General features: G+C 32.2%; 1 protein-coding gene across 10 annotated transcripts in view; it reads right to left on the bottom strand.

Annotated features, from left to right (window-relative positions):
• Positions 1-3,892: 3,892 nt before the first annotated feature.
• LOC139523376 (triadin-like) overlaps positions 3,893-17,298 on the bottom strand; it is a 49,756-nt gene continuing 36,350 nt past the window's right edge. For all 10 annotated transcript variants that reach the window (XM_071317337.1, XM_071317341.1, XM_071317343.1 and 7 more), the window contains 6 exons: positions 10,778-10,870; positions 9,496-9,572; positions 8,075-8,342; positions 6,321-6,424; positions 5,748-5,969; positions 3,893-5,160 (listed from right to left, as the gene is read on the bottom strand). In XM_071317337.1, coding sequence (XP_071173438.1) covers positions 4,984-5,160; positions 5,748-5,969; positions 6,321-6,424; positions 8,075-8,342; positions 9,496-9,572; positions 10,778-10,870 — 941 coding nt within the window. In that variant the 3' untranslated portion in view covers positions 3,893-4,983. The remainder of the gene's footprint in view (positions 5,161-5,747; positions 5,970-6,320; positions 6,425-8,074; positions 8,343-9,495; positions 9,573-10,777; positions 10,871-17,298) is intronic.

The following is a 17,298-nucleotide window of genomic DNA, read 5'->3' as shown; positions in this document are numbered from 1 at the left end:
ATCTTCAAAATACTGAAAAGTTGACTGACAACCAATTCTTTATTGAAAGACTGTCAAAAGTTTTTTTTAGATATTATCAAAATACTATACAAATTATTTTTCAATAGCATTTTTTAAATTGTGTAACTGTTGAATTATCCGTCAGCACGCTTACAAAGATATTTTTTTCTTTTTCTCTAGTACACAATGTTATTGTATATATTGTTACTTGAGCTTATAGGAGACGGTCAGGGAAGGTTTGATGATATAATATATAAATTATAATATCGATAATTATAAGAGAGGCTTTACAATAGCAAGCTTCGTAAAATGACGTGATTGCTGGGATATACCAACTATTCAAGTATTTTTTTTATCACAAAATCTTGTTCAGTAGAAATCAGGTTTAAACTTTTTAGGTCTTAATCGGAAAGATTACCAATTTTGGCAAATATACAGAGTTAAGCGGCCAAAATACTAAGAAGTGGCAAAAACCTGGGGTTTAGTGGCAAAAATACTGGGAGACTCATCATCAATCTTTATTTGATTTGTTTTTCAATATTCTTTGAATCATTTACTTAAAATTCACATACCTCATCTTGTTGTGTTATTGAGGTACTATTTTCAGAGTGGACAGTTACTGCATGTGCATGCTTGGTGTATACAACTTTCGTAAGAACAGCTTGAACTGTTGGACATAAATCTCTTTACTTAGAACCTCATCACACATCTATAGAATTTATTCATAGAATTTTTTTTGAACATAGCGGCATTATCTTGACACATCATCTCCAGTTTAGGAGAACTCTTTCTGAATGTTGATGACGCATTCAACAAAAAAATACAGTAGTCTGATTCCGGGAGAGATACATTCTTCTTCGTTATAAAAACTCTATGATTCAAACAAAAAACCCTCTGAAACTGACATTACCCGGATGCTTGATTTCTTGATTGATTACATATTTGTTACGTATAGAGGACGTGTTATTCCCATTGGAACCTCTGCATTGGAACCAACTGTGTACCTCTTTTTATCGACCTGTTCCTATATTCTTATGATGCCGACTCCATACAGCAACATTTAAGGAAGTAAGAAAAGAAGCATACTTTAAATTTATTTTCCGCTATATGGATGATGTTCTCTTGATAAATAATTAAAATTTGGTTATTTTGTTGAGCGCATCTATCCTATCGAACTTGAAATAAAGGAGTCGACAGATACAGTTAAGCCTGAGTCATATCTCGACCTACACCTAGAACTTGACAATGAACGTCGGTAATTAAAAACATAACTTTACGACAAAAGAGATGATTTAAACTTTCGAATAGTGAACTTTCCATTTCTATGTAGCAGCATTCAAGCAGCGCCTGCTTACGGAGTATATTACCTCTTCCTATAGAAACGACATTCACGGGCTTGTATTTCCTATTATGATATTCTTGATAGAGGGTTACTACTCACCAGAAAGCTATTAAACCAAGAGTTTCAAAATGGTGAATTTAAAATCCTTAATTTTACGGACGCCATCACGAGTTGTTTAACCGTTATGAAATATCTGTTTCACCGATGATTGGCGGATATATTCCTTATGTCGCTAATATAATTCCGTCCCCTTTTCACGAATGTGACCTACTGAATTAGACTTGTTACCTAGTTGTACTTACATGAGCAATACGACGGGTGCTACATATGATTGGCGGACATATTCCTTATGTCGTTACTATAATCCCGTCCCCTTTTCACGAATGTGACCTACTGAATAAGACTTGTTACCTAGTTGTACTAACATGAACAATACGACGGGTGCCACATATGGGTCTGGTTACCCATACGGAGCACCTGAGCTTACTTATTTTTTTTTTTTGTGGGGTTTGTGTTGCTAAGTCTTTAGTTTTTTATGTTGTGTTTTGCGTTCTGTTGTTTGTCAATTTGTCTTTTTATTTTTTTGCTATGACGTTTTCAGTTTATTTTCGATTTATGAGTTTCAGTGTCCATCTGGTATCTTTCGCCCTTCTTGTTTGTTTTTAATTCATTGATTTTTAATGTTACATTTTTAACTCGCTAGGAAAGAAAGACGTTAGGTAGGTGTTCATTTGTTGCGATTTTACCAAAAGACTTTGTTAAAGTTTACCAAGTTAGATTGATACATAAAATGGAAGTTTATGGTAATACTTACGGGGCGCCGAATGGGACTCTTGTGGTTTTGTACAAAATTCAATTCTGTCATAACAAAATCATTTTTGTCTTACAAAACTATGTGCTACATACTTGTTTTGTGAGAACTTCAATTTTGTGATGACAAAATTCATTTGTGTAGACAAAATTCATATTTGTCATGACAAAAGTCAATCTAATTAAAATTAAATCCTTTAATTGCTCCTGTTCTGATATGTCGCGCATCAAGCCTTGATGCGCGACATATCAGAACAGGAGCAATTAAAGGATTTAATTTTAATTAGATTGGACAAAAGTCAATTTTGTCTAAAAGGTATGCAAATATAAACATATTAACAATTTGCATACAAAATTGACTTTTGTTACCTGATATGGAAATTAAATCACAAAAGTCAATTGTGTGAGGTAAGATTCAATTTTGTGAGACAAAATTGACTTTTGTGAGACAAAATTAACTTTTGTGAGACAAAATTGACTTCTGTGAGACAAAATTGACTTTTGTGAGACAAAATTCAATTTTGTGAGACAAAATTCAATTTTGTCAATTTTGTTGAGACAAAAGTCAATTTTGTTAATTTTGTTGAGACAAAAGTCAATTCTGTCAATTTTGTTGAGACAAAAATCAATTTTGTCAATTTTGTTGAGACAAAAATCAATTTTGTTGAGACAAAAGTCAATTTTGTTAATTTTGTTGAGACAAAAGTCAATTTTGTTAATTTTGTTGAGACAAAAGTCACTTTTGTGACGACAAAATTCATTTTTGTGACGACAAAATTGACTTTCGTGAGACAAAATTGACTTTCGTGAGACAAAATTGACTTTCGTGAGACAAAAATCAATTTTGTAATTTTGTTGAGACAAAAGTCAATTTTGTCAATTTTGTCAATTTTGATGAGACAAAATTCAATTTTGTCAATTTTGTTGAGACAAAAGTCAATTTTGTCAATTTTGTTGAGACAAAATTCATTTTTGTCAATTTTGTGTAACAAAAGTCGATTTTGTATGCAAATTAGTTCACAGAAACCAAACTAAACTAATTTGAATACAAAATTGACTTTTGTCGCCCAATTTTCAAATTAGGTAACAAAATTCAAGTCTGTGTAACAAAAATGAATTTTGTCATGACAAAAGTGACTTTTGTCCGCTGATAGATAATTTTGTATGACAAAATTTTAAATTTGTAGTATGATACAAATTTTGTTAAACTGAACTTATTTTTGTTGAACAAAAGTCACTTTTTGAATTTTGAGTACAAAACCACAAGAGTCCCATTCGGCGCCCCGTAATACTGGCTGTAAAGAGAGGTCACCAAGCGTCTGTTTTTAGAAAGAAAACAATCGCTTCATATTCACTTTAAGATGACATACCATTCGAGTATGTAGGTAATAATGCATTTATCTTTGATAAACCACAACTTTGTTGGGGCGGAACGAATTGTCTAAAAGGAGGTTAATGTTAATTAAGGCGAATCTGATGTGGTTTGATTGCCAATGAGACAACCATCCAACATAGTCCAAATGTCGCGTAATAAGCAGCTATAGGTCACCGTATGGCCTCCCATAATGAGTAAAACCTATACTGTTTAATCAGCTCTACACGTGATCTTTGTCAACCTGACAAAACGTAAAACAATATACCAAAAAACAAACAAACAAAAAAACAAACAAAAAAACAAACAAACAAACAAACAAACAAACAAAGCCAAACTAATGACAAAAGAGAAAAATAAACGAAAAATAGGTATAAAGATACTTTTTATTATCGACAAAAAACATACATTTTTATATCAAATATATATTTTTCTATAAATATATAAATTCATAAAAAAAAGACCAACCAGCAAAAATCTAATATGTACCGGGTCGTCTACAATGGGTGATACTGTGCAGATCAGGAAACACTTGTAATAGTCTTCACACTTACGCAACGATATTAATCTAATATAAGATGACAATATGTGAATATGTTGTCACATTGGCAATCATACCACATCTTCTTTCTCATGTTCACAAAATGTGACCCCCCCCCCTTAAAAAAATAAAGAAAGAAAAAACTAGCAAAAGACAGACTAACGAAAAACAATTAAAGATAAGCGAAAAAAAGTTATAAAAATAATATTTTTTGTCGACAAGAACATACATTTACACTCTAATTATGTATGCTTCTTTATATGTAAGTTTATAAAAAATGATAGTATGCAGATCAGGAAAACAATTGTAATAGTTTTCAGACATGCGCAACGATAATTGTCTAATGTAAGATGGCAATATGTGAATAGGATCCTATAACATCGTGATGATAAATATTTCAAAAAGGGTGATAACTTTACTTCACTCTTCATTTCTATATATGTTTATCGTTAAACCATAAACTCTTTTGTGTACAGAATCCTGTGGTATATACTCTCCTGTGAATATTTTGGTAGAGGCAAACCGCACAAGTTAATGGTATGTATGAAGACTTTGGCAAAACTAGAAAATTATTATCCACGAAACTGTGTCAAAGAGGCAACAAGCCGACCACAGAGCAGACAACAACCGAAGTCCACCTATGGGTCTTCAATGCAGCGAGAAACTCTCTAACCTGGAGGAGTCCTTCAGCTAGCCCCTGAACAAATATGTTACTAGTTCAATGATAACGGATGTCATACTAAACTCCGAATTATACACAATAATTTTTTGTTATTACATGTTTTTTTTTTAAAACTACAAAATGGTTAAAAAAATGTTATTTCTAATAATGCTATCTTCTTAAAACACAAATAATTTTTCATTGATGATATTAAAAAATACTGTATATATAATGAAAAGTTTAAAATCTGTATATGTTTACAGAATAGTGCATGCGTCTCCAGATCCTTCTTCTCCCTCTCCTCCTGACATAGATTTTTCCAATCCTGACATTGATTCTCCTATGCCTTTAAACATGGTCTCCATCGTACTAGTAAGTATATCGGTCATCCCCTCGAGCATTTGTGTGTGGTCAGCTTCTTGATAAAATTCGGACTACAGAATAAAATTAGAATACTTTGAACTATAAAAAATATTATAAAAAAAAAATCGCAAAAATGTGGCTTGCCAATAATCATCGAGTCACTTCATTCAGTGCTTATTTACTGTTCTAATGAAAAATGCAGATATTTGTTAAAAAAAGACATTTCGTAGTTGCAAAAGTAACGATCACTTGGAAACTCAACATATATCTCAACAACACTTACAAGAAGGAAATCCTGAATATTCATATGTTTGTTCTATTTTCAGCCAAAGATAAAGAACTGGATTTCTCCTTACTGTATTGGACACCGACATTACATAAGTGTAACAACATTGTATTGCTGATTCGTTCAAGTGCTCCACAAGACCTCTTTCTAAATTATTAATCTTAGTTTTATCAGCAATCATTTCGACTGAGTTAAATCATCTCTTTAGGATCTAACGTAACATTTACACACTGCAGAAATGATTAAAAAAAATGATGAAGTTATCTTGCTTTATTCTCCTCTAAAAAGCAGAAGACAATTTGTGTTACAGGATCTTACATCGATGAAATGTGTAGTGCTTTACTCCTAGTTTCCAACACTAAAATAACTTACGGATTTAGCTTGGACTTCTTTCGGCAATTCACCTAGTTTCTCGGTTTCTGTTATAAGTTCCATTATTTTTATGTTTCTAGTTTTTGTTATCTCTTCATCTTCATCTTCTTTTTCTTCTTCGTACATTGATACTATTTGTTTTATTATTTCTAATTGTTTTTCTCTTGTCTGGATATCCTTACTTTCAATTGCTCCTCTATTTTCTTGAATCCACTCTTCGAGCTTAAAAATTAATAAAAGTCTTGCCTTGTTATAAGGTGTTGATTTTGCTTCGCTTTTTTATTGATTTGTTTTGGTCCTGTATTTTTTTTAACACAACCGGTTCGTTATATTACACATTTACATTTGAATTCCAAATTTATCCCATTGAATTTGCTTTGTCTATATCACAGATAATGAATATAAAAGTAATTTGGTAGTATTTTTAGTAACTGATATATTAAGCATTTACTCGTTTTTACCGACATATTTTTTGTTCGATTTTAGAAAATAATTATGTTCGACTTTTTAAAAAACATTTGTATATTTTCTTTTTATACATCTTTGCACAAAAAAAAAACTAAAAGATCTTACCGCATCGCGCGTAGCTTTGTAAGGTTCGTACATCAAGTTCTTGCCAATCATGCCTGTCATGCCGCTCACCAAGGGAACCAAACCCTTAGCTCTATTTTCACCATCTGAAACATTAAATCAATATTGTGACATCGAATGGTAGTTTTTGATGCGACTGTCATACAAGTGAGAGGTTTAGCTAGCTATTAAAGCAGGTTTAAATCAAAATTTTCTACATAAGAAAATGCCCGTACCAATTCAGAAATATGACAGTTGTTATCCATTCGTTTGATTTGTTGGAGCTTTTAATTAGGAACTTTCCGTTTTAATTTTTCCTAGGAGTTCAGTATTTTTGTGATTTGACTTTTTTCTAATTCAGTATTTTTGTGATATGACTTTTTCTGGTATCTAACTGAAGTATGAATAAAAGAGAAATTAAGCATACTTTGAAATTGAAACAGAAAACACTTATAAAGCTCGACAATCAGCGTTCACTCGTGGACAAGGCAGTAGCTATGAAAATAAAATCGACCATCAGAACCGAATTCCTCAAGAGCTAAAATAATAGGATCTACTAAGACATATACATAAACAATAGCATCCAATTACGATTTTTTTTCTATAATAAAGTACATTTTCGTAACTCGATATACGAACCAGGAAAAGTGTGACAAACATGTTCTTTATTGTTCATTGAGTGTTGTAATATTTCAAACTACCGTTAAAAAAAGAAGTGGTTACATGGCTGGTAACATTTCCAGACAAGCTACAACTCAACTATCAAGTTGCAGAACAAATATTAAGTCATTTCCATTGATAAGAGCCAAGAATAATGAGACGAAAATAAGGCATCAGTAGTATACTGGTGTTCAAAAGTCATAAATCGATTCAGAGAAAACAAATCCGAGGGAAACATATTAATTAAATGATGAAATCAAAGGAACAACACTACAGGAACACCAAAGTACAACAAAAGCAAACGCCAACACATAGAAACGAACTGTTTAATAACAACTGCCATATTCCTGACTTGGTACAGGACATTTCAAGAAAAAAAAATGGTGGGTTGAACCTGGTTTAATGGCATGCCAAACCGTCCGCTTTATGACATTGTAAAAAGTAATGTAAACCATGACGTGACAAAAATACAACAAAAACCCACGCAAGAGCATTTATAACAGAAAAACGCACAAACAACAAATAAAATAGTCGGCACAACATGCCAACCGCAGAACAACAACGAAAATATACAAAAACGACACACACCACAGGATTTCAAAAACAATGACGCGTTTACTTAACTAACATGCAATCTCGAACTCTATACAAACGGCAATTTTCCATGGACAACTGGTGTAAAATTTCATACTATCGGTAAACAGGAATAAGCTGAACGACTGATGCAAAAAAAAAACTTACTCGCTTAACCTCAACATTATCAAGCTGTAGACCAAACATTTGATCTTTCCCTTTCAAAGACGCCAGTTAGTGACTGAATACTAAAACAAAACGAACCTCACTAAAATCAAACAGCACCTGAAGTATCTCCTCAAATAGAGTAAGCAATTGTGTTAAACTATTTAATTAGAAACCTACAAAATTTTCAATCAATAAGAAGATGAAAAACCATTTTTCGTTTTAAAATTAAAAGTGTGCGGGAAAAGAAAAACCGTTTGATAATTAAAATTGATAGTCAGGATTCCTAATAACAATAACAACAACATAATGTGAAAATAGTCACACATAAAATGGCGATTTAAATTACGAAACTTTACCTTTTCCTGGTTCTGCAGCTGTCGTTCCTATTGGTCCTATCACATTGCTAAATACATTTCCCATCCCCTTGCTGAGTTGTTTGAAACCAGAACCCAAATCTCCAAAAGCATTTTGATCTTGATCTTCATCTTCATCAGATAGGTCACTGAATATACTGTCATCATCGTCCTCTTCTTTTATATCGTCACTTTCATTGTCTAGAACTTGGTTGTCTTGGAATAATCTATAGGCGCCTGCTGTTAGTTTAGTCGACCCAGCAAATGTTGGCTGTTACAAAACATTATATATGTTATTAATTTGCAAGTCTAAGGGTGAAACCGGTTGGAGAAACATAGTGAAATTGACTATTTTGTGATGTTCGGATTTATGTGGATAGAATTTTAATGGTTTTCATCGTTTCATTTTCCTACATATTTAGAATTGTATCATGGAATTTAACTCCTTTAATATATATAGTCATAAAAAAAAATAATTCTGTAACTCAATTATATCGATTGTTTATTTAATAAGAATACATTCATATTTTTTGTTCCCCTGCTTCTAATAAGGGTAATGATGTGCCATGTCGGGAGTTTAACAAATGTTTTTCATTCGTTTGGTGTGTTTGAGCTTTGATTTTGCCATTTGATAAAGCACTATCTGGTTTAAAATTTCCTTGGAGTTCGTTTTTTTACTATTTTACTTTTCACATTTGTTTGGTCATGAGTTGAAGTTCTTCGGTCATTGCTGTTTTTGTATAGTACATTTGTCCGTGTAATTTTTTTCCCGTTTATAAACATTGTTCATTTAGAGTGTATTCTTAGTACAATATTGTCTGGTCAGATTCATTTATTTTACTATGTGTTATAGTCTGTATCTTTTAATTCAAAACATAGAACTGAAAAAAGATGGCAAATAATGAAACATGACGTCATTACCTGCTAGACAAATAAAGCGAAGTGCAAAAGGCCAATACATATACGTAAGTGTAATTTCAGTTGAACTTTCACCACCATCTTCTGCTGTCTATAACAAGTTAACATGCACTCAATCAGACCACGATATAGTTTGTTTGTCTGTTTGTCTTTTTCTTTTTTACCAATGACATTGTCAGTTAATTTTCGACTTATGAATTTGTATGCACCTCTGGTATCTTTCTTCTTTGTTTTAGTTATTGTTTTTGCAGGAACTGGATTTTTTCTAAATAGAAATGAGTTTAAATACTTTCTTTTGTCGTCTGTTATCTCTCATTAGAATTGTAGCCTACAAGGTGAGGTACACGATATTTCTAACGGAAATGTATTGTGTATTTAAATAGAGTTAAAGTCGAATGAATGAATGTCGTTAAACAAGAAAACGTTGATTCAGATTATTTTCCTTTTTTAGAACCATGTTTTATATATATTACTGATCAATTTTAGAAGCAACAAAATTATCTTACTTTTTCTTTGTTTTCAATTGCCAGTTTTCGCCATTTCTTCAGCCTTTTTAAGTGTAATTTTGAAAGTCTTAAATGATCTGAAATATAATCACACAAAGAATAAGAATAACTGTTGATGAGAAAGACACAATTCAGTAACACAGTCACAAATAACGTAATTGATATGCTACGCTCGTGCATAATCACATTATATGGACTTCTAAATGACAGATGTGTGCTTTTCATCCGAAACCTATTGAAGTTTGCACTTCCTAAATTACAGTAAATGAAATTTCCCATAGGAGCCCCTTACGGCTTAAACTGTTCCACTTTAACTATCAAGTTTCGTAAAAGAATCGTACATTATATTAGAAAGTAAATATGCCCCAAACTTCGAAGAATGTAAACTTATACTAAAATTCTGTACTACCACTCACTTCACTTCAGTTTTCGTCAGAATTCAAAATTCGTCGCAACCATGTTGGCAACTCGTAATATTCCCAAGTTATGTTACTATGAGATGAAACATAGTGATCATATCCGAGAACCAGTACGTAAACAAAACGAAAATCTATGAATATTATATATCTCCTCAAACGAGGCGTGGTTTTGTGAAACAGCTGTATTTACAAAGTGCAACCTATATTGAGTTATGCGAAATCTCGACTGAAATCAGCACAACATAAGTTTTACGGCTACTATCCCGAATTGGATGACTAATACGATATGTGAATGTATTTCACTAATGAAATCCATCGCAGTCTTAAATCTCAATCCTCTTTTTCATGATTGCATCATTATTGAAAGCGACTTATTATCAGTGGTTTTCGGTTGTTGCTGTTAAGAATAATTGTTTTGTATTCATTATTTTGTACATAAATTAGGCCATTAATTCTCGCTTGAATTGTTTAACATTTCCGACCGTGTATGACCCTCATTGGTAGTCAAGGTTGTTAAAAGAACTCGTATCGTATCGTTTAATATGTTTCATGTTTGGGCCTTTTATTTGCAGTATGGGCTTTGCTCATTGTTGAAGGGCGAAAGGTGACCTTTATAGCTGTTAATTTCTGTGTCATTTTGGCACTAGTAATAGTTGTTCTCATTATCAAGTACATAGCAGATATTTTAACAAATAAAATCAATTTCCCCTTTATATATCATGTATATCTATAAAAAATAACCACACACATTTTGACTATGCATTGGAAATAATTGTTTCTTTATTTGATTTTTTTCTCTCAGTTTGTATGAGTTTGTCACCTGCACCATATACATCTATACACCCATATTAAAATGAACAAACCTGGTAAATCGTTTGGTTTCTTAAAACTTGGAAAGGCCGACAACACTTCCAGCATTTTAGACGCTTGGTTTGGATTGAGTGTTATTCGAAGCTCTGCAAAATTAATAAAAATAATTCTTCAAACTTCATGTTAAAATGATTTCAGAATCGTATTAACAAATTAAGGTCTAGTTCACGTGGTTCCAATCTAAACATTATGTTGTAAAACATAAAAAAAAATACTGTTTGAAACAATTTTTGCGAGTGTATAAATTATTCCAAAATATTTTTGTTATCATATTAAAAGGCAATGTCATTAGTTAACACAACTACAAAATCTATGAAATAATCTTTTCGTGTATTTTTACAGTGTACATGTTGTTCCTTTATTTTTCCTCTTATAGTTAACGTGTTTCCCTCGGTTTTAGCTTGTAACCTGAATTTGTTTTCTGTCGTTCGATTTAAAACTTTTGAATACCTGTATACTACTATCACCTTTATTTCAGGAAACGTATATGAATTTGGGTTTTATTTTGTAGTCCCTATTGGATTTATCTCCTTAACTGTTTCTGTTTTTATATATCCAAAATATTCGGCATTGTGCGTTTTTTAATGAATGTAAATGAAAAAAGGAATTCGGACGCACGGAATTTAAAAAATAAAATCCATGTTTTTTTTATGTCTTTATGTATTTTTATTTGATATTGTAATTGCACTGTTATTAACAAAAGTAGTACGTTATCATGTACGTTACGTGTCTGACGTCCTTGGAGATTTTCATAATATTTCCGTGTTTTATCTTCTTTTTAACGTCATATTTGATAATGGTATTTTGTAAACAGAGTCGTGTAGAAGCTTCATATATATTTCTAGTAAAGAAGGAATGTTTGAAAACACTGAGATAAATTGTTCCTGAGTTAACGTTGTATGTCGATAATAATGTTTGCATCAGAGCCAAAGTTAAAATTTGATGTACTTTGGATAACAATTAGATAAATTTTTCAAGTTTCAACTAGATGTTTTCGTTTCAATTCTATAAGTGATCATATGTGTTATTTTGCAACTTCTGCTTCCTAATGATTGGTACAGTGTAGCCTGCCTAATCCGACACCTGAGTATTCTAACATCCTGCTTTCATTGACCTATTTTCATGGTCCCAAAATATGCCTATCCTTGCAGAAAAAACTTGAATATTCCAGCACCCTGCTTAATCCGACATATTTTTCTGGGCTCCCAGTTTGTCGGATAAGACAGGTTCAACTGTATTGCCAGTTGTGTCATATAACAGCGGTATACTACTCTTGTCCTTATTTACTAGGCTTATGTAAATGATAAGTTTTAAAATATCCGATTTAAATATTGTCTTTTTCTACATCAATTTTCTTCATAACTTATCTAGTTGTTCATACATCTTCGATGGAAAAACACGAAATGCTCAAAATATCATTCAATTATGAACAAGGTAAACAGTATTATGGTCTCACAAGCTTGCTTCTCTCAACTGTCTACATTTTGAATTTTACATTTATGACCGAAGAATATTTTGTATTAAATCATTTCATAAAGATATAACGATTAGTCAACGCTCCATCGAATATATCTAATGATTTGTTGTGAAAGAAACGTATTCGTGTTCAACTTTATGCAACTTCACCATAATGAAAGCCGTTGATAATATATAATTTTTCTTCAAGCTTTTCTAAATTAATACAAACATGTTTGTTTGATTATCTGGTCGGTCTTCCGAAATGAGCTTTCTGCCGCTGAAGAGGCTTCGTCAATTAAGTAATTTTAATTAATATCTTTGGTATGAATATGACATATGCAATAATACATAGCATCGTCAGTAGCTGCACCAGTGATAATGAAAATATTGCTTTTCATTAACCGTATTTATATTCTATGTTTGCGTCCTTACTATTCCTCTTTTTAACCGTATCACCATACCATCGTAAGTTCATTGTTGATAATCAAGGTTAAGTAAAGAACACGAGGAATAGATGGAGACATCGTTCCGTGATGAAAATTTCAAGGACTCAATTTTCGGCTCTCCCTTGACACCATTTGCGAGTATGGTCTTGAGGAAACGATGATAGTCCGTCGGAAGGGGACGATAAATGGCTGACCCGTGTTAAGAGAGAGCAGCACTCGCACCCGCAAAGTGGATAGTGATTAATATAAGTTGAAAAACTTGTTTCCCAATCCACTATAAATGAATACGTTTAAATTAAATTATAAATTAATTAACCCTGGCTTTAAATATTCAATGAATGAATTCAATTTAACTGTTTAACATAATCATAGAGAACATTGGACCTTAAATGAATTTGACTATTTTAGGTTCTTTTAATCATTAAGATGTGCATGCTGTTTTTGTGGTCTGTCCTATGCTGTTTTACGTGGTCGTTTTCATCTATGGTTAGTATGTCTAAATGTACTATCATATTTTTTATTTGTGTATTTCAATGATCTTGCATTCATTTGTACTGTAATCCTGTCATTTTATTGTTATATCTAACATTGCCATAAAAGTGCGAGGTTTGGCTAGCCACAAAATCAAGTTCAAACTACCATTTTTCTTTAAATATCCTATACCAAGTCATGGAAATGACAGTTGTTTTCTTATAGTTCTTTTCTGTGTGTGTTACATTGTAGTTTGTTTTTTGTTCACTTTAGTGTTTCTGTTGTTGCGTTATTTTCATCTTATAGTTGATGTGTTTTCCTCGGTTTTAGTTTGTAACCCGGATTTTTTCTCTCTCAATCATTTATGACTATCGAATACCGGTATACTACTGTTGCCTTTATTCGTGTATTCTTGGCTGTGTCTTCACTTACTAGCACTGGGTCGATACCATTGTAAGATGACTGTTAGTCAACTGAGAAGGCAGTGCTGAATATTTCTCTCTCCTTTGAAATGTATTCAACTCTCGAAGGCAAAGTTTACCCTAAGCGGGGTTAATTGCTTGATTGATTGTTGGTTGCTTAACGTTCTGTGGCAAATATTTCATGCATGTTCGGGATGAGAACAAGTTAACAATAAATACAATAGGTAGGTTGTGCTGTTATATCTTTGTTTCCCAATTTACAGTTGATGTGTTTCCCTTGGTTCTTGTTTCTAATCCGGATTTATTTCCGTTAAATCGGTTTATGACTATTGAACAGCCGTATACTACTAATGCCTGTATTTACCTTTAATAAATTTTAATATGTGTTTAGGTTCCTTTTCCATCATAGAGCTCATCACGTTTTTATGTCTGATAGCCTTGTATCTTTTTTGAGTTGTAACAATAGGGCGGTCTCACCGCGGTTGTACGTTTCGTATCCGATTTTATATTTGGCTTGAAAGTCGACACTTTTAAGTGTTATGCGTTCTTTTTTGGTGTGTGTACTTTTACTGTGTATTCTGGTAGAATTATTGAATACACTAAGGTATTTTACCAAAATGAAAACTTTTCCTTGGCCGTATTTTGAAACTCATCAATTTTTGGTATGAAATGCTTTTCAAATCTATTTTTCTTGGCCCTTCAACTGTTTTGATTTGAGCGCAACTGATGAGTCTTTGGTAAAGACAAACGATTTCGTTGTTCTAAATTATAAGCTTGGTATATTTGATGAATCTTATATTTCAAACTAGGTTCAACCCACCATTTTTTCTTAATATGTCCTGTACCCAGTCAGGAATATGTTGTTATCAGATACTTTTTTTGTATGTCTGCTGGCGTTTGTTTTTGTTGAACTGCAGTGTTCCAGTCGTTACTTTGTTTTCCTCCTATTATAATTGATGTGTTTCCCTCGATTTTATTTTGTGACCCGAATTCGTTTTCTCTCAATCGAGTCATGACCTTTGAACTGTTGCCTTTGTTTCTATTCCTTGGTTTTCAAAGGTTTTGGTTTGTGTATTTCTGATGAAGGTATTTTTTTTTGCCATTTTCTTCATTTTGGTAAACTACTAGTAATATCAAATATACATTCATAATGTTTACTATGGTTTAAACATCATTTACTCAATTCTTCACGAAATTTTACCAGTAACTGGATGAATGGAAGAAATTTTGACGCGCAATCTGGACCTTTCAAAATACCTAAACCTCAGACAATTGTTATTGTGTTGATAACATACTAATTAAAAGAGTTGTAAGGCCATCTTTATGTTTGTTTCCTCAGAGGATCATGACATACCATAAAGTCACAAGACAATTCTTACACAATTAGTACTTTAGAATGTGTCACCCTTAGGCATCGCTGCAATTCATTGTCGGGTATTATTTATTTTTAGGTTGAAAATTTTGGCCTTACTGAAGAGACTTTAATGGTTGAAATGTGCATCTGGTGCAATACATCATGTACCTTTATTAACGTCATGTTACATTTCGGTCGATATGACTGCTGATGATTTATTAGTCCCTGAAGGTATCTTCAAACCGATACTGGCAGAAGAATACACGGATGTTGAACTTTTAAAGTTTGCTTTTATAAAAGTTTGATGTGTCTTGTGAGAGTCAAAATCTTTCATATTTTTTTTTCCCTTTCTACAATACCGTAATAAGTAAAAACCTGTCATAAATCATCGTCATCAATCTTTGACTGTTGATCACAAGTTACCAGTTTTAAAATTCACAGACAAAAAAGGTAACAATTTTACGACTCCTATGGATGGCAAATAATATTGATACTAATATTCTGGGTATTTTTCACCAGTTCAACTTTCTCTAATTATTTTTATAATTTTCAGAAAACAAGAACGTTGTAAAATAAACTGTTATCACAAAGATATGTCTCGCTTTTATGTAATTTCGATAATGTAAATGTTGAAATAAAAAATAACAACACTTTAACATGTAAGTTTAGCAAATATTCAAAGTCAATGAACTATCTTGAAGGTACATGGCTAAACAATATCTATGTAAATGAGATGTGCCAATGCTAATACAACTGCATACCAAATACCATTGACTTATCATAAGTAGTTCTCTTTAAACAAACCTAAACACAAACTAATACATGTAAACCAAGCAAACTCTTAAAGTCAATAAACCATAACTGAGGGGGAGGGTAAAAAAATTTCCATGGTATTGAGATGTGCCAATGTTAATACAACTGCATACCAAGTATCATTGACCTATACCGCTACTGGTTCCCCATAAACTGACCTTATCACAAACTAATACATGAAAACTAAGCAAAAGTTTCAAAGTCAATAGACCATGACTGAGGGGGCGAGGCCAAATAATCTTCATGGAAATGAGGTATGCAAATGCTTATACAACTGCATACAAATTACCATTACTTTACTACTAGTGGTTCCCCATAAACTGACCTAATCACAAACTAAAACATGAAAACTAAGCAAAAGTTTCAAAGTCAATAGACCATATCGTAGGAGGCTGGGTCAAATAATCACCATGGTAATGAGATGTGCTAATACTTATACAACTGCATACCAAATATCTTTGACTTACCATTAGTGGTTCACCATAAACAAGACCTAACCACAAACTTAATACATTGTTGAAGCCGACGTCGCCAGAAACAGCATACCTATGTCTCGCTTTTTGACTCCGTCAAGCGAGACAAAAACTATGAATTTAACATTTACGTCAGTTTACATGGGTAAACATGTCTTGTAGACGGAGGAAAAGTATTTACTTGATATCCAAAGGAACATGCATGTCAATTGAGGTTAGAAAAAGTAAAAATAACAAAATATACCGAAAATTCAAAACGGAGAGTCAGTATTAAATCAAATGGCAAAATCAAAAGCTGAAACAAATTGAATTGGTTGTTTTTCTAGAGATTTTCATGTAAATGTGTATTCAAAACATTGACTAAGTTATTCGAATAGCTTAAGTGATCAAATGAGAACATTAAAGCCAATACCATGTGTTTATGAATTGGGTCTAGTCCATCAATGAAGTCGAAAATAAGTTCACAAGTCAAATTAACATGGACTATTTACATATTCATTATTGATTGTGGCAAAGTTTGACTATCTTTTTAAATTTTGTTTTTCAAGATTGGAAAAACTTGAAGGTGCATTAGATTTGAAAACAGTATTGATGTCAGCAATCAATTCCTATTGCTTTTGGCAGGACATCAAAAGTATTTAAATTTCAAAACAATAGATGTGCTCACAAATTTGTCTGCTCAATTATGTTACGATTTTGTAAAGACATGACTTTGTTCCTATATGAATATGGCTGGGAAATACAGGTATAGCCTTTTAATCTGGATTTAGTTTTAGATTTTAGTTAAGATTTGTGTTACGTCACTGTTTAGGACATAATTATGGCTTGGATGACTTTACCAGCTATTGAGTGTTTTGCTAATAAGCTTTTTTCTAAGAAATAAACTGTTTTACCCATTTTATCAATCAAATAGTGCAATACAATCCAACTGTATGTGAGACACTAAACCTAAAATAACCTTAAATAGGTTCAAGTTACTATAATCAAGTCCAATACAAAAAAAAACAAAAAAACAAGCAAACAGTTCCCTATACCAAACAGTAAAATTATCATTTTATTTGTAATATCCTCTTTTAA

Source organism: Mytilus edulis, chromosome 5, assembly GCF_963676685.1.
Source record: "Mytilus edulis chromosome 5, xbMytEdul2.2, whole genome shotgun sequence".
Lineage (NCBI taxonomy): Eukaryota > Metazoa > Mollusca > Bivalvia > Mytilida > Mytilidae > Mytilus > Mytilus edulis.
Note: the sequence above shows the minus strand (reverse complement) of the source record. Positions and strands in the feature narration are given on the sequence as shown.